Here is a 25450-nt window from a genome sequence, read left to right as displayed (position 1 = left end):
GTAGGAAAATGGATTTACCTAAAAAATAAAGACAAAAATAACAAGATAAAATGATCATCCCAAGAGGAATACATGTGGTTGCTCTATAAGCTCTTCAAAAAAGAAATGTAAATGTCTTTTTCTTTTTCTTACATATTCCCCAAAGCAAAATAAGATTTATGACGAATGACTCTGACGGACGTCAGGTGATTGAAGCGTCCTTATTCATTGGTCACGCTGGTCTACCGTGTTTATTTCCGGAAGTAAGTTGTTGTCAGTCTCAGAGTTTCCTGACTATTAAACCGCAAACCTATAGCACCGCTTCGACAGGTAACAAGTTAAATGTAGAGTACATTTAAACATTTAACTCATTTGTTTACTCGAACGAATAGCCAATTGTCTCTTCGTGTAAAGTAGTCATGTTTATATACATATAGCCAGTGTTAGCTGTTGCTCTCTGCGGCTTACGTAATGGACACTTGTCTTCTTCATATTAGATAAATACTAAATAAGACACAACCCATAACCGATTTAAGTAAAACTTTGAGTGTTTTAATATCTTCTATATTAATTGCAGCTTTTATAGGCGCTTAATGTTTTTTCCCCACAGTGCTAACACGGCTAATTGTAACCCCCGAACTGATGAAATGACGTTAGCCAGAATCACACATTTGCTAGCTAACGTCGCTTGCTTAGAAAATTAAATTGACCCTATAAACGTGTTATTTGGGAGGTCTGGCTTAGAAAACTCCATATCAGACGTATCACCGTTAAAACGTATTAACCTATTGTCATAACATATCGTTTAGCTTCCCTACTATAGGTGTGTCCAAATACGCAGGATGGCACATTGGTTTCACAGAAACCCACTAAAGGCTACAGCACCTGTGTCCTTTAATTTCTACGGAGTGGCAGGGAGCCCCGCTGCCAACAAGATATGCAAGTGTGTATTATATTTACTTAATAGAAAGCAGTTTTATGCCAATCAACTGTGATCTCAGCCAGAGTTAATGTATTGCTTTTATTTATCCTTACCATGTACTGATCATGTATCATTGTCACGCTATTGTTTAATAGTTATATAATCCAAAATTTCTGGCAAAAAACATGTTCATATGAAATCCACTTGACACAAAACATCAGCTGACAGCTGTTTGATGTATTTAGTAATCTGAGGACAACCCGGGCAAGGCTGCTGGAGATGTTCACTGATATCACCTGCAACCCAGAGATCATGAAGAATGCCACCGATGCATACTTCTCTCTTCTGCAAGGCAGGCTTACATACACATTTAACATTTATGTCAGCTCATATATTATTTTGAGTCTAATGAGAGCTTACATTTCTGAGCCTATGTATTTGCCTGCAGATGGCTTAGCATTTTTAATTCCATTTAGATTTTATTTAAAAAAAAACATAATAAACCACAATAATTGCAAAAGTAATGCCAAAAATTAAAAGAGCTAAATTCACTTTGTATAACTTATAACACTTTGAATCAATATTAACATTTACTTTATTTATTTACTTTTTTTTTGCTTTGCATCTAACTAGCTGCTTGTTTTTTTTCTTTGTTTTTGTTTTTGTTTTTTGTTTTTTTTTGTGAACTGCAAACAGGCTTTATTGTTTCTCTGGATGGCACTACACAGGAGAACAAAATGAGGTTCATCCAAAACTTCAAGTGGACTGACACTTTACAAGGAAACACACCAAGGTAAGATGTGAGATAAATATACTTTTCTGGGCAGGTGTGACAATAGTAGGTGGAAGGACCTTATATGTGTAAACAAAACACTGCAGCTGTTGAAAGCAGGTGTAAGCAGATTTGAGAACTCTGACATGTCCATAACGAACTTAGAGCAGAGTGGATCTCTGTGTAGACCTCTATAAATACTTAAAAATACAGTTGTTTATTTTTTACAAATAAAAAATTGGGGTACTAACAGTCAGATATGTAAATTCTGTTTTTAATAACAGCACTTTGTCTCTTTGCTGTCCTCCTAGTGCCCAGCAGGATGCAGTCTTTGAGCTGGTCTCCATGGCCTTCAACGTTGCCATCTGGTACACCAAGTTTGCCTCAAGACTCGCTGGGAAGGAAAAGTAAGAGCTTTTGTTACTCATTATATCATTATATTCATTCATGTATTTTACAACTGTTCTCTGATAGTTTGAACCAGTTGCCAACTACTGACAGTTGTTGTTGCCTATTTAATAGCATAACAGAGGCTGAAGCCAAAGATGTTCACAGAAGCTTGAAGGTTGCTGCGGGAATATTCAAAAACCTAAAGGTGAAGTAGATGAACAGACCAATGACTTAAAACAGTGGAAACTACAATTATGGGTTCACTTTTAGTCTTTATTATACAACAAAGGATTTGGGATGTTGTAAAAAATGTAAATTAAACTGAATACAAAAATTAGCAATTTCCATAAATCAACATTTTATTCATATTTCCACTAACTGAACAATCTGCAAATGGCTATATCTACATATCTATAAATTGTGGAGCAATTTCAGAATAAATTTCCATAAAATGAAATTGTGAAAACTACATATATTCTTTTATCTAGTACATAATATCATAAAACGATTTCAACACTATTGGTATGTATCTCTGTGTGCAAGGGGAATGGATGGAAATAAATTTAGGATGTCTGTAATCTGACTTAAAAATAGTGATGATTTCTTCATGAAAATCACAGCATGGCCTCTGTAACATTTCCAGAAATTATTTTCTGTGAACACAACTCAACGTACTATCCACAACTGCAGGTTTACGCTCTACAATGCAAAGAAGAAGCCATTAATGCCATTTATACAGGTTTGAGAGCCACATTTTTGTCCCATCTAGACTTCTCTTTCATTGTCAAGACGATGCTAAACTACATCCTGTATCTATTAAAAGAGCCTGGCTTTGTAGGTGAAAAGTTAACGTGCTGACCTGGCCTGCCTGCAGTCCGGGACTTTCAGCTACAGAAAACACAAACGGCATCAGGAAACACAACTCACCTAGAATCTAATATCGGACCAGAAAAGGACATTACTCTCCTCAAGTTCAGCGGCTTGTTTCTCAGTTCCAGGTGTTTTATAGGCTGTTGTTTAAAGATTTGATATTTTAATTAAATAATAAATGTCTCATTTTAACATTTTTATTATGTTTGTGCTCTATTCTGAATAAAATGTTGGTTTATGGGATTTTCAAATCATTGCATTCTGTTTTTATTCTAGTTTTATACACCATACAAAGTTCTACCAATATGCCAATGTTTGCAGTTTTTTTTTTAACAAACCCTATTCAAACTCACACACACCACAGTCTCTTTATTTAGTTTGATGCAAATTAGTCCAAAAGAAAAGAATTATCAAATAAATCATCAACCTGTTCATCTTTTTTGTTTTGGTATCTGTTTCACAGGAGGTCCACATCCCTCGTCTCATCACTCCGGCTGAAAAGGGAAGAGACCTGGAGCCCAGAGTAATTGATGCTTATATCATCCAGTCTCAAGCAGAGGCACAAGAAGGTAGCAGCACAATCACAAACAAATACCACCAGAACAGATAAAGCTGAGGCATTTTCATATTGTTATATATGTGTAATGTGATTGATATATTAATTATGTTAAATTGTTTTAAGCAGTTACAGATCAAACACACTGTACCTTTAAACGATGACAGTTTAGCTTCTCCAGCTTTTTGTAATAGGCAATAATAATGTACTAAGTTAATGGTTCTGTGATGTATGAGTAGTGTAAAGTAATACCTTCTTCGTGCTACAAGTAGAGATGCACCAATCCACATTTTTGGGTTCCAATCCGATATCACTTTCTAAAGTAAATTGACAATGTCTGTAGCTGCTTCATAATCTAGATTAAAACTTAAAAATTTAGCAGTAACAACTCCTTTATAAATATTTAAAATCTAAGAGAATGCGTTAAAGGGGAAGCAGGATGCATGTGAGTGATCTGGGGACACTAGATAGTAGGGCTGAGCAAAAAGGCCTAAAAATAAAATTTCAGATTTTTTTTCAAACCAAATCTGATTTCTGAACAGACTTTTCTTCCCTTTTCTTTCTTAAAAACATATTAAAATGTAAATATAGTAAATATAACTTTTCTACTATATTAACAGCTTCATATCTTGCATAGAGATGTGCAACACAACTGCATCCATGATCTCTTTCTGTCTGGATCCTTATGAAACGGTATTCAGTGCGGAACTGATTTCCCTGATGTAGGTCGTCTCTTAACGAGATCACAAGTGGTCCCTCTGTGGATCGGTGAGGTGGATTGGGGTCTGATCTGTCAGTCACTTCAATATTGGAGCCGGATATTGATCAGTCCTATCTCTACTCTCAAATGAATTTTGTCTGTTTTGTTTAAGGAATTTTTAAGGATGAACTGGATGGTTGGAAAACTAGCTATGTATTTTTATTTTTTTTAACCAGAAACCAGAGTTTCTATATTAGACAATCAGTAAGAGATATCAGAGTCCACTGGAAGTAGATACTTATAGGGATGATAAACGTTGGTAACAATCACTGATCCCCACCATTAACAAAGTCTATTAATATGTCTTTAATTTATTTATTTATCCTCCCCCCAGTGACGATTGCCAGAGCCATTGAACTGAAGCACAATGCCTCAATTATTGCAGCTTTGGCATATGAGACGGCAAACTTCTATCAAAAAGCTGGTCTGTGTTATTAAATGTGTGCTTTTTCATTTTTCTGTAAACATAGAGTAAATTCTCATGTTTTGTTCTTTTTGGCATCAATATCCACATTTTACCCCAATCCATTAAAGCTCAGTATTTCCATCTCTGCAGATCACACTCTGAACACTTTAGAGCCAGAGTGCAGCAGCAAGTGGAGGAAGTATCTTCAGCTGAAGCAGCACTTTTACATGGCTTATGTAAGTTCGTCTGTTTGCGGAGTTGCTTTGAAAGAGTACTGCTTCTCTTCGTACAAATATTCCACTGGTTCTGTTTGCAGGCGTACTGCTACCATGGACAGACTCTGCTGGCGAGTGATAAGTGTGGCGAGGCTATAAGATCCCTGCAGGAGGCAGAAAAGTGTACGTATGTGCATGTCTTGGAGATAATGGTTGCTTTTTTTATCTGTTGTGCCTGGCTGTTGTTTTTAACTGCTTCATGTATGAGTGTATTTGCTTCCTTTTAAGTGTAAGTATTAAGTTTTTTTTGCAAAGCTAAGCAAATGTTAATGTTAAGCAAACTCTGTTGATTGTGATACAAAGATGGATTATCTCATGTTGCTAAAGCATGATGAATGTTTGTAGGTTATCACCCAGATGTTTCCTGTGTGCGTGTTACTGCTGTGTTTTTGGGTGCATCTTATCATGCAAATGAAGAGTTGAGTCTTTTGCTAGCTTTCCCTCCCATACTCCCTGCATATCTGTAATATTAACAACAAAGACATCACTGTTTAGGTTACTCCCGTGCTGAAGCGCTGTGTAAAGAGTACCGTCAGACCAAAGGCCCGGGAACCACGGCCAAACCCTCGGAGCAGCTGTTCTTCATTAAACTGGGCGGCCTCATTAAAAACACGCTGGAAAAGTGCCAGAGAGAGAATGGCTTTATGTGAGTCAGTCAGAGCACACACACACACACACACACACACACACACACACACACACACACACACACACACACACACACACACAATGTCAGATGAAGAGCAGTCTGTTGCCGTTTGATGACAACATGTTTCTCGAGTTAAAAACGCTGTCATATTTTAAAATAAATATTTACAGTGCAGACATAGAAGAACCATCAGTTCCATCAGAATATTTTTCTAAACCAAATGCTAAAAATGAGGCAGTTGTTGCACAGATGTTTTTTTTATTTTGTATCAAGCAAGCCAAAAAGAAAGATCTGTTAACTTCTCAGCATCTGCAAACACCACTGAGTCATGTGACTCATGATTTTTGGCCACAATGAGCAGTAAATATCGTCTTGCTTTTGTGACCCATAAACACTCACCAACCATGGCATCAGGCCCCTTTTATCCTTCAGAACTGTCTTAATTCTTGGTGTCATAGATTCAGCAAAGTGTTGGAAACCTTCCTCAGAGGTTTTCTCCATATTGACGTGACAGCATCACACAGTTGCTGCAGGTTTGTCGGCTGCATCCATGATGAGAATCTCCCGTTCCACCACATCCCAAAGCTGCTCTGATGGATTGAGATCTGGTGGCTGTGGAGGCCGTTGGAGTCCAGTGAAGTCATTGTCATGTTCTAGAAAGCATTTGGAGATGATCTAAGTTTTGTGTCATGGTGCATTATCCTGCTGGAAGTAGCATCAGAAGATGCTCCACTGTGGTCATAAAAGGATGGACATGGTCAGCAACAATACTCAGGTAGGCTGTGGTGGTTAAACCAGGCCACGTTGGTACTAGGGGGCACAAAGTGGGCCAAGAAAATGTCAATGCCGTGGGGAACATTTTCCTGGGAATGGTGGCATTCCCAGGTCACCAGCAGTCTGAACTGTTTATACAAGACAGGATGGATCCATCAGTTTCCTTGTTCGTAGCTGACAGGAGGCACCCGGTGTGGTCTTCTGCTGCTGTAGCCCACCTGCTTCAAGGTTGGATGTATTGTGTGTTCAGAGATGCTGTTCTGTATATCTTGGAACCAGTGTTTGAGTTCCTGTTGTGTTTCTATCATCTCCAACCAGTCTGCCCATTCTCCTCTGACATCAACATGTCACTTAAATCCCCTTTCTTCCGCATTCTGATGCTGAGTTTGAGCTTCAGCTAGTTTTCTTCATCATGTCTTGATGTCTAAATGCACTGCTTTCTATTTTGACTTTCTTTGCTAATTTAAACTCACAAACATATTTCTCAGATACTTCCATAAAGTCCCAGCTGAGGCGCCCCAGCTGGAGCTGAAGGCGAGCTACGGCCTGGCTGAGCCAGTCACCTTCGAGCTGCCGTCTCTCAGCGAGCAGTGCACCGCTGAGGTCTACGCCACCTTTGATCTGACCAAGGGGGCCAAAAATGACAAGGTATGACTGGGTGACATTATGCTAAATAATTAAATTATTAACAGACATGGTTTTACAATCATCAGTAACATCTGTTCCTCAGGTAGAGGGCTTTAAAGCCCCTTTCAGACATTAATGCTTGTAAAAGTGATGGCATTCAGCTTCATTCTGACATACTGTCAAAGGTAACAGAGACAGCCAAGATGTTCACTCAATAATTGTGAGTTGTAGAAGGAGGACATCAAATGAGGTTCATGTCTTGTTGCTATGATTGTGTTAAACTTCCAGTGTTGGATTGATATAGTTGAAAAGATCGCTTTACTACATATTTGTACTTATTAGACAGTGTGATTGACTTGTAGGAGAAGCAGCACAATTCTTGTGCTGGTTGTGGAGCACAGGACCAGCTCTCTTACCCTCACTGGGATATTGGAGGGCAAGTCGGATTCGGCCCTTGCCCCAAAAACCATGATCGTGCAAATTACCACCAAAAACCACAGGGGCAGTGTTGACTATTATAGCGAAAGGTACAAAGAAGAAGAAACTACGGTTTAATTAATGGCTACACAAAGACCACCTCCATCACTATGCTCTGACACTGAGAATATATCATCATCTCCTTTATTGTTACCATGTTTACTATTGACTAAAGCTGATGTAGAAACTCGGAGGTGAGCTCTGAATTCTGCACCGTGCCCTGGTGGCTATATTTCCTGACAACCATGCCAAACTAAAGGATTCATGAAAGTATGTGAGCATTGACGTTTATATGGATGTACCTGTTTACGCGTGTATAAGGGAGCATAAATGGACCTTTATGCCATGCTTAGAGAGTATAGAGCGTCATGTCCCTTTTTTCAAACCAACTGATCCCTGTGAACCGAGAGTGAGAGCTTGGTGTGGATGGCTGGCAGTAAGTCAGACTTTATAGTAGATGTTGAACTCTGCTAAGGCTGCTAAAGCTTTGTTACAGGTTCTGTTTATAACATTTATGGATAGAATTTTGAGACACATCTAAGGGGTGGGGGGTATTTGGTGCAATCATATGATGAGGGCACACCTCCAACAGATACTAGGGTGGTGTGCAGCTGGGATGATAATTAGCATTTTAGTCAGGAAGGAATGGATTTCCTACTCAAGCTTGGGATTTAATTGCTGTCTCAAGTCTATGAGTTTAAGGCCCTGATTTACTAAAATCCCTGATAAACAGCGCAAAACTGCATGCGCACACAAACAGATTGCATGTGTTGTTTGTTTATGATTTTCAGTTGAACAACTAAGAATGTTGGTGCAATTAAAAGGCGCAAACAACAGTATTTAAATGAGGATTTTGCTGTGTTATGGCTTCGCCATGGAGAGTTTAGAAGCAGAGGAAGGTCGCAAACAAAAATTAAATTTGACCTGATGGAGATTCAGATATTAGTGAACGAGGCAAATAAAAGTATAGCTAAGCTCCAGCAAAGAAATCTAAACATCTCCTGAATGACTTCAACCTGGAAGAGTATTTGCTAAACAGTAAATGCAGTTGGCAAAACCACTAAAACACCGGATGAGGTTAAGAGGAGGTGACAAAATATAAGACGAAAGTACCAAAGCAAATTGCTTGTAATAAAACCTCGGCAAATAAGAAAGATGAGCTGGCACAAGAGATGCCTCTGACCAATATTTAGCAACTGGTGGAGCCCCCTTGCTGGGAGCAAGGTATTTGACAAAACAAGTCTTTATTGACTAAATAAAACTTTCAGCCCAAGACATATTGATCAAACAAACTCCTGTGGCACCTTTTATTATTATTATCAAGGTGCGTGCTATGTGAGCTGATGGGGCGCATTGCAGTGCACACTTGGCAGCTGGTCAGTGCTAGATCTGGGCTGATGATGGTCATTAATGCCCTTTAAGAAAGGGATGGAAGATGGGGTGCAGGCGGTGGTGAGGGCTCTCAATGCCAGCAGACCCAGAGTGCAGCAGCAACAGCCCATCCTGTATAACATAGTATTCAACACATTAACACAGCCATATATTTCAATAAACTTTCCCTCTGGCATATCAAAGTTATTTACACAATCAGAAAAGATCTCTCTGTTGCCTTTGAGGTATTGCCTCCTCCTTGCAACAATATGTGCAGCCATTTCAGCATAAAGTTGTACCAGTTAGTACCTGCCTTTCAGACATGCAAAATATAGACACAAAACTAGCCACTGTAACAAGTTTGATGTTTGTTAAATCACATTGTGTGTGCTACGTTGATGTATTTGCATGTGCGCTTCCCAATATTTTGCGCTTTCTGGCAGAGACGCCCATATTGCATGTTCATCAAGGGAAAACGCTCTAAATGGATTGTGTGCATTTTTTAGTCTGTTTAACAAATGCAGTCCTTGGTGCAACAGGTTTTTGTGTGTGCTATCAACTTGGCTCATGTTTTTATACATGCAAACCTTTAGTAGATCAGGCCCCAAGTTTCCCGGGGTCTTGTTGACAAGAGGGGGAGATTGAAAGGTGAATTGGGGCAGTGTCTGCTCTGAGGTGTTAAAGAGAAATTCAGCCAGAGGTGAAACTGTCCATTCACCAGTTGATCTTCATTTCAGCCCTGAACTGGTCACAAGCTGTAGGTTGTGACCATAAGAGTGAGATCACGAATTCAAGATGTGAAAATGAGCTTTCTCTGAGCTCACCTTTAGGGACGTAGAGCTTCGTCATCCAGGCTATGTTTTGTTCCATATCTCTTTTACTACCCTTTATAACTTAAAAATTTCAATATGTGGTTTTCATAACTTTTCTTGTACAGCAGCTCATGCTTGTGATGTTAAACTAAATTTTGTCTAATTGTCTTTTACCACCAGGCCAAACCGAAGGATGAGGAGGTGAAGCCGGTGAAGGAGCCAGATTTGAAGCCTCAGAAAGACACAGGCTGTGTAATCTCCTAAACTGTCCACACATCACTTTTTTCCAGCCTCATGCTCCAGTACTATCAGTTAGAATGACTGCACCTATTATTATTACTTCTGCAGGTGTCAATCCATAGTGTTTTACATTCATGCTGAAACACGTTCATTGTATTTGGATGTGAGACATTATTATTATTCCTGATGTGCATTTGACTCATTTGAAGCCTGTCACTGGTAGTGTTGTACACACAGGATGCTCCTCCTCTTTTACTGTCTGCTTGTCGGCATTTTCAATTATCCCATTTCTTTGCGAAAGAAAACCAACCTATGTGCTTAAAATGGCATGTTTTTAAAAGAAATAAGATCGTGCAAAAATGTTTTCATTTAAGATCTACAATAAACACATTTGCAATATTTAGGGTCTAACTACCAAGAAAACTTCCCTCTGAGACCATTTTTTTCCAGGGCACTGCTGCTGCATCCTGAGCTTCAAGCTGTGAAAGATGACGATCCCTCCATACCAGACTAATTATTTAGTAAGACAACCGGAGCCTGAGCCACTAAAACATCACCATTTCCAACAGCTAAATTTAAAGTAAAAGGGAAAAATTAGTTCTAGCAGGTCTGAGTTAGTAATGATGTCAGGTCATAGGGCTGCTAATAGGTTGCGATGATAAATAAGCCTTATGGTGACAGTTTTATCAGTGGTGCCTTTGGCTGCAATGTTCCTTGCATGCTTCTGGTTTTTAACTTCTCTGTTCATTCAGAGGATTTTCCTGATTTTTTCTATGACTCAAATAAATTTACCTGACTTTGTAAATATGCTGGAAGTGGCTTCAGAATATGCACGCAAATAAAAAGCACTTAGACCCCCTAAAATGACCAGAAAATAAAGACATAAGTACAGACATCAATGTTGAATATTTGACACTACATTTAAGTAAATTAGTTAATCAGTCTGTTAATTATTAAAATTGTGTCAGATTGCTTGAATGCATCTCTAGCTGAGATTTGTTTAAATCTCCATCAAAATACTTTGATTATTGATGGGAATGCACATTCTCAGTGGACAGACAGCCTGGACTGGGTGTGATTACTGCTGGTGAATGTGGTTTGTTGTGGCTCTAGCAGTTTACAATCATTATTTAGATCAATTACATTTATTCTTATCCTTTTTTTGTACATTACATAATGTAGCTGTTTACTACTTCTTTCATTTAAAGAAACTTAAATATTGGATAGGGCTGAATCCTTCTTCAACAACTTCAGCGCATTTGGGAGATAAAAGAATTTCTGTTATATTTAGAGATTTTAATGCACATAAGATGGTATAAAGTGTTGTGTAACCCAAATGTTGCTGGCTGTGTTGATTTGAATTTTCAGTGGGTTCTTCAGAGTAGGCACAAACCCGTACAATGCAAAGTCTTGTAAGCTTTCCGGTTGCTGCTGTCCGCAGATAATGCACGTATGTACTATACGTGTGTGTGTGTGTTTTCCTGAAGGACTGAAATAGTTTTAGATCATCCTGAAAAGCTTGTACATTCAGATCTTTCCCACATTTGAATAAATGCAAAATTTAAAAAAAGCTGTCAAGCTATAAATGGTCAAGTCTCTGGAAACTTGTATAAACTGTAATATATTGCTTACATGTACTAACTTAACCCATGTGTACTTTTGCTTACCTAATGCAGTCTTAAAGTAGGTAAAAGCAGACAGCTGCTGAACTCACTGAAGTCCTTACTGTAACATCTGCACTTTATATGAAGTTATGCATAAATATAAGTTGGTTTGACTGACTTGTAGGTGATTACACTTGGAGCAGTGGATTTTGTTTTTGAAGCACTAAGTAAATCTGACCAACGCTGATTCTTTATCCTTTTTAGGCAACTGTTTATCAGAAGGGCGAAATATAACGGTGTGTGTCCTTGTTGCTCCTTCCTCCTCTAATGGTGTCCTTCATGTAAAATGTTATTCATATGGTATTAAAACATTACAAAAGTTGCTTATTTCATGCATTATTTTTGTAGAGCTCAACACAGTGTTAAGTTGTAGATCCATAAGGCACGCTTATATTCAGTTATGAGTAAAGTAGGCACTGCAATATCACGGACGTGTGAAAGATTAATTTTTTCATCATTTTAATCAATTTTATTTCTCTGAATAATGGAATAAATTTAAATTAAAAACGTTTTGGTTTTTATATTACATAAATAGTATCAGTTTTTCTGGATGAACAAGATCATGTCTTGGGGGTGGGGGGGTTACTGAATTATTTAGATAATTAAAAACAATGAACAGTTACAATTTTTTTTCAGAATTAAATTAGACAAAAAACATTTTCTGAATTAAAACAATTTAAAAGAAAATCTGACAGAAATGATTTAATTTTTACTGAGAATCTTTGAATCTTCATAAGAAAAAAAATATATATTAAAAAAAATCAACAAAACAAAAAAAATCCCTACAAAATAACACTTACCTCACACCAACCCACCCAGTCTATTCTAGCACTATGGCTTTTAATACACTTCATAGTAAAAAATATAAAAAAAAGGTTTTTCTGGATGAATGAGATCATTAAAATAAAAAAAGGGTATTTTTCCCCCCTAGTTAGTGACATAAATTATAATAATAATAATTTTATTTGCTTATGTGTCCAGGTATTATTTTATATGACAACTGATTTCCTAAAGGACAAATCCAAGCTGAATCTTCCTGGTCACACTAAACATCCAGAGCTGGTAGTAAACTCTGACATTCTACACACCACCTCAACCAAGTCCAGCCCCTCGAGCCAAAGAATGGAAGTGACGGCCCTCTTGACTTCTTGCCTCTGATTAAAGTGTACACAGCTGTATTTGACATCTTGGGTTTCAAGACTGGTCCCGTCTTGTCGTTTTTCTTCAAAAGCAGTAAGCGTAGATGGACGTACGGAACAACTCTGCCATGACACATGCTCCATGATTGTACTGAAGTCATAAAGAAAGAGGAAAGAGTGACATTACCTGAAGAATGAACAGCAACCAGGAAGTAAGTGTTGTAATAATTAAGCAAGACAAATAGAGCTGTTAGCTTAGCTTGTGCTCAGTTAACTTTTAACAGCTGTTTGTTTTTGTTTTCAACATTTTTTTTTATTTAGTTGCAGTAAGTATTACAAAATCTTTGAGACAGACTTAGATCTTCTGCCAGGTGGGAGACTACAAATGGGAGTTTAATGTATAAATGCCATCTCTCAGACACCAGATATCCATGAAACAGAGTTTGGAGGTTCTCCTTTGCCCAAACAAAAGAAGATCATCCATTTCTCTAGTGGTGAAACTTTGGAGGTGGAAGACAGTGAGGATGAGGAAGAAGAGGGGCAAACAACAAACACAACCCCCTTTGAAGAACCTGCAGAGAAGGTGCGAAGCTGTTCAAAAGAGAAAACTCATGTTAGTAAAGTGGCTTTCAGGTCATGTGTTGTTTTTGTTTTTCTTATCTCAGACAAGATTGTCATTTAAGAATGTGGCCACTCTAGTTGGGAGGATGTCACTGCTGGGTACGTAATATGATAAAGGACAACTTCCTAATGATTCATTTTTACTGTTAGAGAAAGTGGCATGGTATTTTTATGTCCTTTGTTTCCAAAATTAGCTTGTGATTTCCTCGGAGAGAGACTAGCTGGTGCTCTTGGACTTAATTCAGCCAAGTACCAGTATGCCATAGATCTGCATCGTCGGGAACACAAGGTAATCTTTACTTCAGAAACACAAAACAAACAAATGGCAGTGCCAAGTATTTCACTTCCTGTATTTCTCTTAATGCTCTCACAGACAACAGATGATCACATAAAGGGAGAAGCGGAGACAATGCACTTCTCTCCTTCACTGGGCAGGAGGCTTTATGGAGCAACTGAACATAAAAACTGTCCTTCTGACCCCAAGAAGAGCTGTGATGAGGGGCACATGGACAGACAAAAAGGCTGTCTCAACAGAGGGTATCAAGAAGATGAGAACAACTTAAAATAAAACTAAAGGAGATGCAGCAAGAGAATGTGAAAACCCAATAATGTACAGTGAAATAAAGTATGCTGCTTTTATGTTTGTGTAGTACATGCATGTTACAAAAAAAAAAAAAAAAAAAAGCTACATATGGAGAAAAATAGTCTGGAAGATTTTGTGATGTGATGAAAAACATGTTCAATGAATGATATCAGTACATTTAGTACACCAGTAAATATTCACAATAAAATGTTAATCTATTACATTAATAGACGACAGTCAATTAATGTAAACATTCTATCAATGTTAGAACTTTGTCTACATTACTCTTTCCATAAAGTAAGATTAATGTCTAAGAATGTTTGTAAATGCTGCTAAACCACTGGCTTATAACATGTTTTCATTGGGAACGTTAAATAATATCACGGTTATATTCTCTGCTATAATTAACTATAGTTCTTCACAGTTTAACAACAAAAATGTTATTTGAATCCGACGAGGATGGGATTCGAACCCACGCGTGCAGAGCACAATGGATTAGCAGTCCATCGCCTTAACCACTCGGCCACCTCGTCCGACATGCACAGCACCTCCTTGTGGTCACTTTTAATACACAACAAAGCGGCTATGACGCTACTCTTGTGTGTACATTTACGTATAAATGACTGTACAGTAACTCCATATTATTTCGGGACGTTAGCCTAGTTGTTGCAGGTACATAGCTACCTAACTGACACAGGCTGACATGCTGGTAAAGCACGTAACACTGAGGTTTCCCAAACACTCCTTTTTCATAAAAGCTAAAAGACATGTGAAAACGTGTATGATAACGACGATATTCCCATTTATTTCTTCACCAGCAACAGCATTTAGTGGGTCAAACCCCAGGAACAAACGAATATTCACTATTCTGTCCATAACAGCAGCCAGTGTGATCATGCATGTTTTTTATGTAGCAACATGATTTTATCCATCTTTTTGCAATATAAACGCTGGTAAATGCTGTAGTTCACTAAAAACAGGATATAACAAGAATAAATGAGTTAAAAGGGAAAAGATAAAAACAATTCTTTACTCAAGAAATTTCAAAACACTGATTCTGAGAGAATCAAATTGAAAGATCAATTAAATCAAAGTCAAGATGATTTGAAAGAAACTGTGACTAAATCAAAACACAAACAAACGGCGTTACGCCTGGAAGCAGAAATCAGCTTGGAAAAGGAAAAGTACAGAAGATTAGAGGAATTCTCCTCAAACTCACTGGCAGAGGAAAAAAAGAAATTAAGAAATATCTTGGAGAAACAGAAATTTAAATCAAATGCCAGTGAAGCTGAAAAAAAGATTCAAGGTCTGGAAACACAAAGGAACTGAAAGGAAGGATAAATGAACAGAATGACGACTTAAAATTCCTGGTAAATAAAAACTCTGAACAGACTGAGATGATAGAACAGCTGGTAAAGGAATATAAAATTCTGAAGAGGAATGATCTTACAATACTAGCGAATTCATTAAGAAGTAAAAACGCAGATTTGGTTAAAGAAATAAAGCTCGTGGAACGAAAGATGAAATCTCTGAAAGCAGATGAACAACATTTACATATAATAGATTTTCTCAAAATGCAAAACGCAGCTGATAAAGAACTAAAAAAAAGAACAGAAGATAATGTCACAGGGGTGACAAGACTGCTTGTGTGAGTGTGTGTGTGTGTGTCGCAGCCCTGCCATTAGACATAATTAGTCACAGGTGTGTGTGATGAGGAGAGAGAAAAGAGTGTGGCAGGGCTTCAGACGTGAGTAGTGTGTGGGAAGTAGGGATGTTGAAACCGAGGCCTCATGAATCATCGAGCTAACTTTGACCCAAATGCTTGAAAATGGCTTAGTGTTCTGAATCATTTCACCAAACCAAAGAGCTCCATCTGCTGGCTGTGGGAGTCTGATGTATCAGAAGGACAGCGTTGACACCTCACATCTGTCATCCCTATCTCAACTTGGAATACGTGTTCAATAAACGATACGTAATCTACCATCCGAGTGAATATTTATTTTCTGTTGTTCATATAAATAACAAGGAGGGTTATTAGGTAACATTTGTTTAGGTAACTGAATTGTGGTGTAACTTAAGTAAACCAATCTGTAATGATAGTAGTCTACTCAGTGGGAAGGCATGAGGGAAGGAGTGTTTGTGCAACTGGTATAGTGACTGTGTTAGTCATTTTATACAGTTGTAATAAAAGTGTTAACTGTTTTATGTGTCTTATTATTTATAATAGATATTGCAAATGCATGTTATCGTGTACCTCATGAGTTGTTTTCTTTTGTATAGCTGATCGTTGTTAAATGTGGCACAACAGTTTATAGCACACAATCTATATCCTGCACTACCAGGATATAGATTCAGATATAGATCAAATCTGTTTTTATCTTTTCTGAATAAAAAGAAAGAAAGAAAGAAAGAGAATTCTTTCTTCACAGATGTCGACATACATACATTATTGTCTGAAACCACACTGAGCACCAACCTATTGATTGCAATGAGACAGACTAAATTAATAACGTCTATATTTAATATTATAGATAATAAAGTGTATTTTCTACTATATTTACTATAGTATATTGAACTTAAAGAAGAACAGCATAAAAGATAAAACCTTATTAATCCCACAACAGGTAAATTTGTGTGCTACTATAACTCAACTACAGAAAAAAAAGAGGGAGAAAAGCAGATTAAAAAAAATAAAAAAATACAAATATTAAATACAAATGCAATAGAATGAAAACTATATACCACAGTAACTGGTGTTCTATGTACAAGCATCTATGTATATCCATACATACACCACCTGCTGCTGGTGGTGGTGTTAACAATCCAGGGCTGATAATAGACTAGAGAAAATGACTGTTCCTGCCTTTCATTACACTGTCAACAGGGACACACAGGCTCAGTCATGGGTTGCTGTTACTGGTTGGATGATCACGGTTCAATTTTACTGGCTGTACAAAAAGGGGCTGGGATAATTATAATACAACAAAACGGCGCTTTTTACGCGCGTTTTAGTTGCACAAAACGCCGTTTTTAACGCGCGTTAAAGTGCGACAAAACGGCGCTTTTACGGTGCGTTCATTGAACGCCGCAAAAAGCGGCGTTTAGTGACCCCCCAAAACGTCGTATTTTTCGGCGTTTACCGAAGCTTTAAGAAACGGCGTATTTTACGCCGTTTTTGCCACATAAAACGACGCTTTTAACGCCGTTTTTGCCACAAAACGGCGTATTTAACGCCGTTAAATTACAAACGCGCCAATAAAGTGGCGAATTTTGACCACTTTGGCTTGCCATAGAGGAGCAGCAGAGAGACTGAGAGAGACGCGCAGGTGGAGCCGTGGAGGGGGAGAGTCCAACAACCCCCCTCCTCTCAGCTAAGTGCTCCTTTCTGTCTTCCTCTGGTGGCCTCTCGTGCCATACGATAGAAGATCAGTTAAAATATTACTCACTGGACTCACGGATTCCTTTCCCCCCCTTGGTACAGGATCGGAGGGACCCGGTCACATATAGGAGCTGCCAGTAGAGGGCCACCCCATTACTTGGACTTGACTGAGGCCTGGCTTCTACATTTTTTCATTTCTCTTTTACCTTATTTTTATAAAGAACTATAATAAACATTTATTGGTGGGATATCTGTTGCATGTTCTTTCCTATAGAGTACTCCCTCTCGGACCTACAGCTGGTATATCAGGGCTTTCCGCTCTGTGACAATAACGTGCAAAAACTTGAGAAAGAAAACTTTGGATGATCAAAATAAATCAATGGTGGAAGCGATCAAATATTTATTGAATATTAATTCAGATCTCACTGAGAAAAATGAACGTCTGAAGTCAACTGAACGCGTCCGTCAGACCAAAGTTAAAGACTTCACAGCTGCCATGGACAGTATGTCTCACAAAGCCCTGATTTTCCAACGAGATGTGCAGCAATGCCGCAATGTTTACGGTAATCCAAAGAAATTTCCTAAAGCATTCGGTCAGTTAGTGGCGAAATGCTTAAACAGAGCTGACGTTTCAGAATACGCAGAAGTGTCTCAGCATTTCACAGAAGTGATAAAGCAAACAAGAGATCGTATAGACCGGATCCACACAGCGCACAAAAATGAAATAAAGCACTGGAGGCACGAAAAAGATTATGTTGATGCTAGTTATTACAATAACAAGACACATAAGGAATATAATGATACGGTAGAAAGATGTTTCTCGTTACGCTGTGAAAATAAAGAGCTGAAGAAGGAGTTGGAAATGGCTCAGAAGACTACGGTAAAGCAAAGCGCTCACCAAAGATTATTTAACATCTTCAAGAGATGATTAAATCCTCCAAAGAACAGTCCAGGAAACTATGGAAGCCCATTTCCGCCACTTGAAATAAAAAAGATCTCAAAGAGAATCTCATAATTATGAGATAAAAGTCATAATTATGGGATAAAAAGTCATAATTATGAGATAAAAACTCATAATTATGGGATAAAAAGTCATAATTATGAGATAAAAACTCATAATTATGGGATAAAAGTCATAATTATGAGATAAAAACTCATAATTATGGGATAAAAGTCATTATTATGCGATAAAAAGTCATAATAATGAGATAAAAAAGTCATAATTATGAGATACAAAGTCATTATTATGAGATAAAAAGTCATTATTGTGAGATAAAAAGTCATAATAATGAAATAAAAAACTCATAATTATGAGATAAAAAGTCATTATTATGAGATAAAAAGTCATAATTATGAGATAAAAAGTCATAATTATAAGATACAAAGTCATTATTATTAGATAAAAAGTCATAATAATGAGATACAAAGTCATTATTATGAGATAAAAAGTCATAACGGGATATAAAGAAGACTTGTTGCCTGTTTTCATATCTGGGGATGAGACAGAAACAGTGCTAGTGTTTGAATAGTTCAATTCTGTGCATGAAAACTGCCTTTTACACTTTTTAATGGATTGTGAACACATTGAGGAGTATTTCAGACTTGGTTTAACTAATGATGAAATCCTTGCTTTGCTGGCTGAAATGCATGGGATTGTTCTCAGCAAAAGGACTCTGGAAAGGATTCTGAGAAATAAGACACTTTGGCGCAGGAAGAACAAGACTGATGTGGCTGAAGTGGCAGATTTCATTCAACAGCAACTTCAAACCTCTGGACAGTGTCATGGATATAGGTGGATGCACCAAAAATGTTGGATGAATGGTTTGGTAACAGATAGGGAAACAGTTCGGGTTCTGCAACGTCTACTAGATGGTGAAGGGGTTGACCTGAGATCAAGAAATCGATTGCAGAGGCGAGTTTATCATAGCCGTGGTCCCAACTACATTTGGCATATTGATGGCTACGACAAGCTTAAGCCATTTGGAATTGGAATTAATGGTTGTATTGATGGTTTTTCTAGGAGTCTTATATGGCTTGAGGCATACAAAACAAATAATGATCCAAGAATCATTGCTGGCTACTTCATGGATGCAGTGATTAAAGTCGAGGGTTGCCCTCAAAGATTAAGACTGGATTTCGGGACAGAAAATGTTCATGTGGCCGACATGCAAAGATTTTTGCATTTTTCAGATAATCAACCTGAAACAGACAGTGTAACCCTTGGTCCAAGTACTGGAAATCAGCGAATTGAAAGATGGCGGCTGACCCTTCGAAGTGAATGTATCCAGTTTTGGATGGACCTGTTTGACAAACTGAAAGTAGATGGATACTTCTCTGACACCTTCTTGGACAAAGCACTGGTCCAGTTCTGTTTTCTTCACATAATACAGGTGAGCTTAACTGCTTGATTAATTGACTTACAGTGAAGTTGCTCCAATCATTAAAATCACAGCAGAATTTTTGAGATTGTACATTTCTTTAAAGTATTAATGAATTCACCAAGTTAATACTAGATCAGCATTGTATTCCACGTTGGGCCATTCCAAGTGAGTTCACCCAGGGCCTTTCTGGTTATTTCATGGATTTCAATAAAATAATTAACAAAAACATTACATTACATTAGTTAAAACACAAAATGTCAAAGCTGCCTTTTATAAACTGAGTCAAAGTAATTTTTTAGTCAATTTTCAGAATTTCTTCTGTATTCCTATAAAATGAATTAATTATATTATCCTTTTTTAATTGCAACACAATAAAAGGCCTTTAAAAAATTTCCCTCAAAACTTAATAAGAATTTCACTAATACAGACCCTTTTCTTGGTTTTATAGTCTCCAAAATAGGGTATTTGATTTGTAACATCAACATAACGGAACAATTCACATGAACATTGCTGCAATAAAAAATAAACTACAGTTCTTCAGTGGTTGTTGAAGGAATAAACAGTTGCCTTTCTTGTTATCATGTGGTTCATTTAGCACCCTAAACAGCTTTGCATTGCTGTCTGCATTCATTTACAGTATTTGCCAACATTTTTTAAACAATGTTATCTATGTTCCTATGTTAGTTTTGCATTTGCATGCATATTTTATTTAAACTTTTTTACTTTTTGTATACATTAAATTTGAATTTTTCTTGCCTTCTAGGAGAATCTAAATGAGGTTGTTTTAGCATGGAATAACCACAGGATACGCCCAGTACACGACTCAAGAAGCCCTCATGGCTATGGCAGCCCATCTATCATGCATTCAGTACCTCAACTGTATGGAGCCAGAGACTATCTGCATGGTATAGATCTGAATAAGGTTGAAGCCTGCTTGGAAAATTGTGTATTCAAAGACTTTCCATGTGATGAAGATGTGTTTAATTTATGTGTAGACCTTATTTCAGAGCATAATCTAGAGCAGGGGTGTCAAACTCAAATGCACAGAGGGCCAAAATGTAAAACTTGAACAAAGTCGCGGGCCAGCATTGAACAAATGAACCTTTTAATATGGACCCAAACAAGACTTGCTTTAACATTGAATATGGAACAAGCAACACTTATTACTATACAATATATAACTTAATAATCCAGATATGCAAAATCGAACTTCAAAAAAAACATCAATGACATTCATTTATTTTATTAAATAAAATTTAAATAATAATAAATAATTATAATAATTATAATTTGAAAAATAAAATAACAATAATAAATCAATCAACCATTCAAGCCCATGTCTTGGAGTAGCAAGAAAAAGTGCATAAAGAAAACGGAAATTATTGCTCAGTTTGCTACACACTGATCTAATCTGATGTGCCCAAGCCAGATACCTGGCATCTCTTCTTGGATGATAGTTCATCAATGTCTGGGCTCAGGCTTTGAGCCGAGGCAATCCTCAGTGTCGAGCGAAGGTGTTCATCAGTCAGACGTCTCCTGTGAGATGTTTTGGTCATCTTCATCGAGGAGAAAAGTTGCTCACATAGATAAGTGCTGCCGAACATGGAGAGCATCTGAGCAGCTTGGGTGCGGAGCTGAGGCATTGTGTCAGGGATGAACTGTGGAAACTGTGCGGCGCCCACAGCATCATACTTTGACTTCAGCGTATCATTGCACTGGAGTTCAATTCGCTCCATTTGGAGGTTGGTTGGTGCATTTTCCACATTAACTGCGAAGGGATTACTGAGCAGTTCAAACCTACATTTCTGGACATCAAAGTCGGCAAATCGCCGGCGAAACTCAGCGCCGAGTACACTGAGTTTTTCAGCAAACTCTGCGCATGGGAACAAGGTGGTAAAGAACTGCGTTTTTATGGTTTGGCAGCAGGGAAAATGGCCAAGGTTTCCTTGCAGCATCTGATTCTCCCACAGGCACAGTTTAGTTTTAAAAGCCCTCACTGCAGCGTACATGTCTGTAATGATGAGCCCCCGCCCCTGAAGCTGCAGGTTCAGCGCATCGAGATGGCTCGAGATGTCACACAGAAAGGCCAGCTCACACAGAAACTTTTTGTCCCGAAACTCTGCTGTGTTCTTCCCTTTGCTTTCCAGAAACTGACATATTTCCGCATGCAGCTCGAAACATCTGTTCAGTACTTTTCCTCGGCTTAACCATCTCACCTCTGTGTGATACGGCACGTCTGCGTATTCAGAACCACACTCCTCCAGAAAAGACTTAAAGTGGCGGACGAGGCTGAAGTTAGCTTCCGATTCGCAGCTTCCGATTCGCCAAAGGCGTAAAGGGCAATTCCACTTAATTTTTTAGACTTAACCCGTTTTAAACATGGTCTTATTAAAAAACTACAATACTTAACCTATCCAAATCTGGACTCAAATCTTCTAATCAGGATGTAGATTGATAAAAACACAGTTTGTGATTTGTGAAACCTTTATTCTATTTGTGAAAATGCAAAATAGCCTCATTTTTTGCATCTGGACCACATTAGACCTGGTCCTGTCGGAAAACTACAGCACTTAGACTCTTCAAACCTGGACTCAAATGTTCTACACAGCCCATTGATTCATAAACACTCAGTCTCTGATTTGTGAAACCTTTATTCTATTTGTGAAAATGCAAATTACCCCCATTTTATCACATTTTTTCCATCTGGACCACATTAGACCTGGTCCTGTTGGAAAACTACAGTACTTAGACTCTTCAAACCTGGACTCAAATGTCCTTCAGAGTCCATAGATTCATAAAAACCAAGTCTCTGATTTGTGAAACCTTTATTCTATTTGTGAAAAGGCAAATGAGCCTCGTTTTGTCACATTTTTGGCATCTGGACCACATTAGACCAGGTCCTGTTGGAAAACTACAGCACTTAGACTCTTCAAACCTGGACTCAAATGTTCTTCACAGCCCATAGATTCATAAAAAAGAAGTCTCTGATTTGTGAAACCTCTATTCTATTTGTGAAAATGCAAATGAGCCTAGTTTATTCACATTTTTGGCACCTGGACCACATTAGACCTGGTCCTGTTGGAAAACTACAGTACTTAGACTCTTCAAACCTGGACTCAAATGTTCTACACAGCCCATTGATTCATAAAAACTCGGTCTCTGATTTGTGAAACCTTTATTCTATTTGTGAAAATGCAAATTACCCCCATTTTATCACATTTTTTCCATCTGGACCACATTAGACCTGGTCCTGTTTGAAAACTACAGCACGTAGACTCTTCAAACCTGGACTCAAATGTCCTTCAGAGTCCATAGATTCATAAAAACCAAGTCTCTGATTTGTGAAACCTTTATTCTATTTGTGAAAATGCAAATTAGATTTGTTTATTCACATTTTTGGCACCTGGACCACATTAGACCTGGTCCTGTTGAAAAACTACAGTACTTAGACTCTTCAAACCTGGACTCAAATGTCCTTCAGAGTCCATAGATTCATAAAAACCAAGTCTCTGATTTGTGAAACCTTTATTCTATTTGTGAAAATGCAAATGAGCCTCGTTTTGTCACATTTTTGGCACCTGGACCACATTAGACCAGGTCCTGTTGGAAAACTACAGCACTTAGACTCTTCAAACCTGGACTCAAATGTTCTTCACAGCCCATAGATTCATAAAAAAGAAGTCTCTGATTTGTGAAACCTTTATTCTATTTGTGAAAATGCAAATGAGCCTAGTTTATTCACATTTTTGGCACCTGGACCACATTAGACCTGGTCCTGTTGGAAAACTACAGTACTTAGACTCTTCAAACCTGGACTCAAATGTCCTTCAGAGTCCATAGATTCATAAAAACCAAGTCTCTGATTTGTGAAACCTTTATTCTATTTGTGAAAATGCAAATTAGCCTCGTTTTGTCACATTTTTGGCATCTGGACCACATTAGACCAGGTCCTGTTGGAAAACTACAGCACTTAGACTCTTCAAACCTGGACTCAAATGTTCTTCACAGCCCATAGATTCATAAAAAAGAAGTCTCTGATTTGTGAAACCTTTATTCTATTTGTGAAAATGCAAATGAGCCTAGTTTATTCACATTTTTGGCACCTGGACCACATTAGACCTGGTCCTGTTTGAAAACTACAGCACGTAGACTCTTCAAACCTGGACTCAAATGTCCTTCAGAGTCCATAGATTCATAAAAACCAAGTCTCTGATTTGTGAAACCTTTATTCTATTTGTGAAAAGGCAAATTAGATTTGTTTATTCACATTTTTGGCACCTGGACCACATTAGACCAGGTCCTGTTGGAAAACTACAGCACTTAGACTCTTCAAACCTGGACTCAAATGTTCTTCACAGCCCATAGATTCATAAAAAAGAAGTCTCTGATTTGTGAAACCTTTATTCTATTTGTGAAAATGCAAATGAGCCTAGTTTATTCACATTTTTGGCACCTGGACCACATTAGACCTGGTCCTGTTGGAAAACTACAGTACTTAGACTCTTCAAACCTGGACTCAAATGTCCTTCAGAGTCCATAGATTCATAAAAACCAAGTCTCTGATTTGTGAAACCTTTATTCTATTTGTGAAAATGCAAATTAGCCTCGTTTTGTCACATTTTTGGCATCTGGACCACATTAGACCAGGTCCTGTTGGAAAACTACAGCACTTAGACTCTTCAAACCTGGACTCAAATGTTCTTCACAGCCCATAGATTCATAAAAAAGAAGTCTCTGATTTGTGAAACCTCTATTCTATTTGTGAAAATGCAAATTACCCCCATTTTATCACATTTTTTCCATCTGGACCACATTAGACCTGGTCCTGTTGGAAAACTACAGCACTTAGACTCTTCAAACCTGGACTCAAATGTTCTTCACAGCCCATAGATTCATAAAAAAGAAGTCTCTGATTTGTGAAACCTCTATTCTATTTGTGAAAATGCAAATTACCCCCATTTTATCACATTTTTTCCATCTGGACCACATTAGACCTGGTCCTGTTGGAAAACTACAGCACTTAGACTCTTCAAACCTGGACTCAAATGTCCTTCAGAGTCCTTAGATTCATAAAAACCAAGTCTCTGATTTGTGAAACCTTTATTCTAAGTTTGGCATCAAAACCTCAGTGCAGTGCTATATGAAAGTGGTAAAAAAAACAAACTTTTTTGTCGGTAAACTTCGCATGTTAATGTACCTTTTGACAAACACACACACGCACACACACACGCAGACACACATACACGCACACACCTATACACACACACACACACATATATACTGTACATATCGTTAAAATCTATTCTTCATTGTTGCTATAGTTAACTACACTAAAGACTAAGCCCATAAATAATTTGGCTAAAAAGATTATAAGCCTATTTAGAGTCAGCATGGTTGAAAAAGAAAATAAAGAAAGAAAATACTGTTTTAGATTAGTGGATATGGTGTCAATTGTCATTTTCTAGCCAAGGACCGACCGTCGTACTTAAGGTAAGACGGTAAGCTAGACGTTGTAGGTCACCTCAACGCTACAGGTTCTAATACAGGTTTCGAGACATCCAGGTCCGACTACTGATGTTCCAGAAAAAATAATGCAGTTTGCGGTTGCATATCTGAGCCAGTTCAACCCATCTGCAATCTCTCGGTAAGTTGTTTAAATAGGCTACTGCACTTTCAAACCAGATTCGAAATGTTTATTTGAGGTTGCTCTACTTTAAATAAACCGAGGCCAAGATTAATTTTAAAAGATTCTCCAGAAGCATAGCGATATTATGCTAAATGACATGGGCGAAAAGTGAGCTTT

The 25450-nt window shown here is 37.8% G+C and overlaps 2 protein-coding genes and 1 non-coding gene across 4 annotated transcripts; 2 read left to right on the top strand and 1 right to left on the bottom strand.

Moving 5' to 3' along the window:
- Window positions 1–196: 196 nt before the first annotated feature.
- Window positions 197–11866, top strand: brox (BRO1 domain and CAAX motif containing). Of its 2 annotated transcripts, XM_041975379.1 has the most exons (13): window positions 197–309; window positions 789–922; window positions 1147–1253; window positions 1598–1694; window positions 1985–2080; window positions 2196–2268; window positions 3397–3502; window positions 4584–4673; window positions 4806–4891; window positions 4972–5053; window positions 5426–5576; window positions 6842–7001; window positions 9821–11866. In XM_041975379.1, exons 2-13 carry the CDS (start codon window positions 822–824, stop codon window positions 9902–9904), a joined length of 1233 nt encoding a protein of 410 aa, XP_041831313.1. In that variant the 5' UTR covers window positions 197–309; window positions 789–821; the 3' UTR covers window positions 9905–11866. The 2 variants fall into 2 exon arrangements, with proteins under 2 accessions (XP_041831313.1, XP_041831314.1); XM_041975380.1 differs by lacking the exon at window positions 197–309 and having other exon boundaries at window positions 810–918.
- Window positions 11867–12633: 767 nt separating this feature from the next.
- On the top strand, window positions 12634–13943 carry LOC121633883 (protein FAM177A1). Its single transcript, XM_041976186.1, has 5 exons — window positions 12634–12895; window positions 13102–13266; window positions 13349–13403; window positions 13499–13593; window positions 13678–13943. The coding sequence occupies exons 1-5, from the start codon at window positions 12878–12880 to the stop codon at window positions 13870–13872; spliced, it is 528 nt and encodes a 175-aa protein (XP_041832120.1). The 5' UTR covers window positions 12634–12877; the 3' UTR covers window positions 13873–13943.
- A 395-nt stretch (window positions 13944–14338) lies between these two features.
- On the bottom strand, window positions 14339–14420 carry trnas-gcu. The gene has a single exon. It is a non-coding gene; the product is annotated as a tRNA-Ser (tRNA).
- Between the last annotated feature and the right edge of the window lie 11030 nt (window positions 14421–25450).

The sequence above is a fragment of the Melanotaenia boesemani genome, chromosome 22, assembly GCF_017639745.1.
Source record: "Melanotaenia boesemani isolate fMelBoe1 chromosome 22, fMelBoe1.pri, whole genome shotgun sequence".
In the NCBI taxonomy this organism is placed as follows: Eukaryota; Metazoa; Chordata; class Actinopteri; order Atheriniformes; family Melanotaeniidae; genus Melanotaenia; species Melanotaenia boesemani.
Note: the sequence above shows the minus strand (reverse complement) of the source record. Positions and strands in the feature narration are given on the sequence as shown.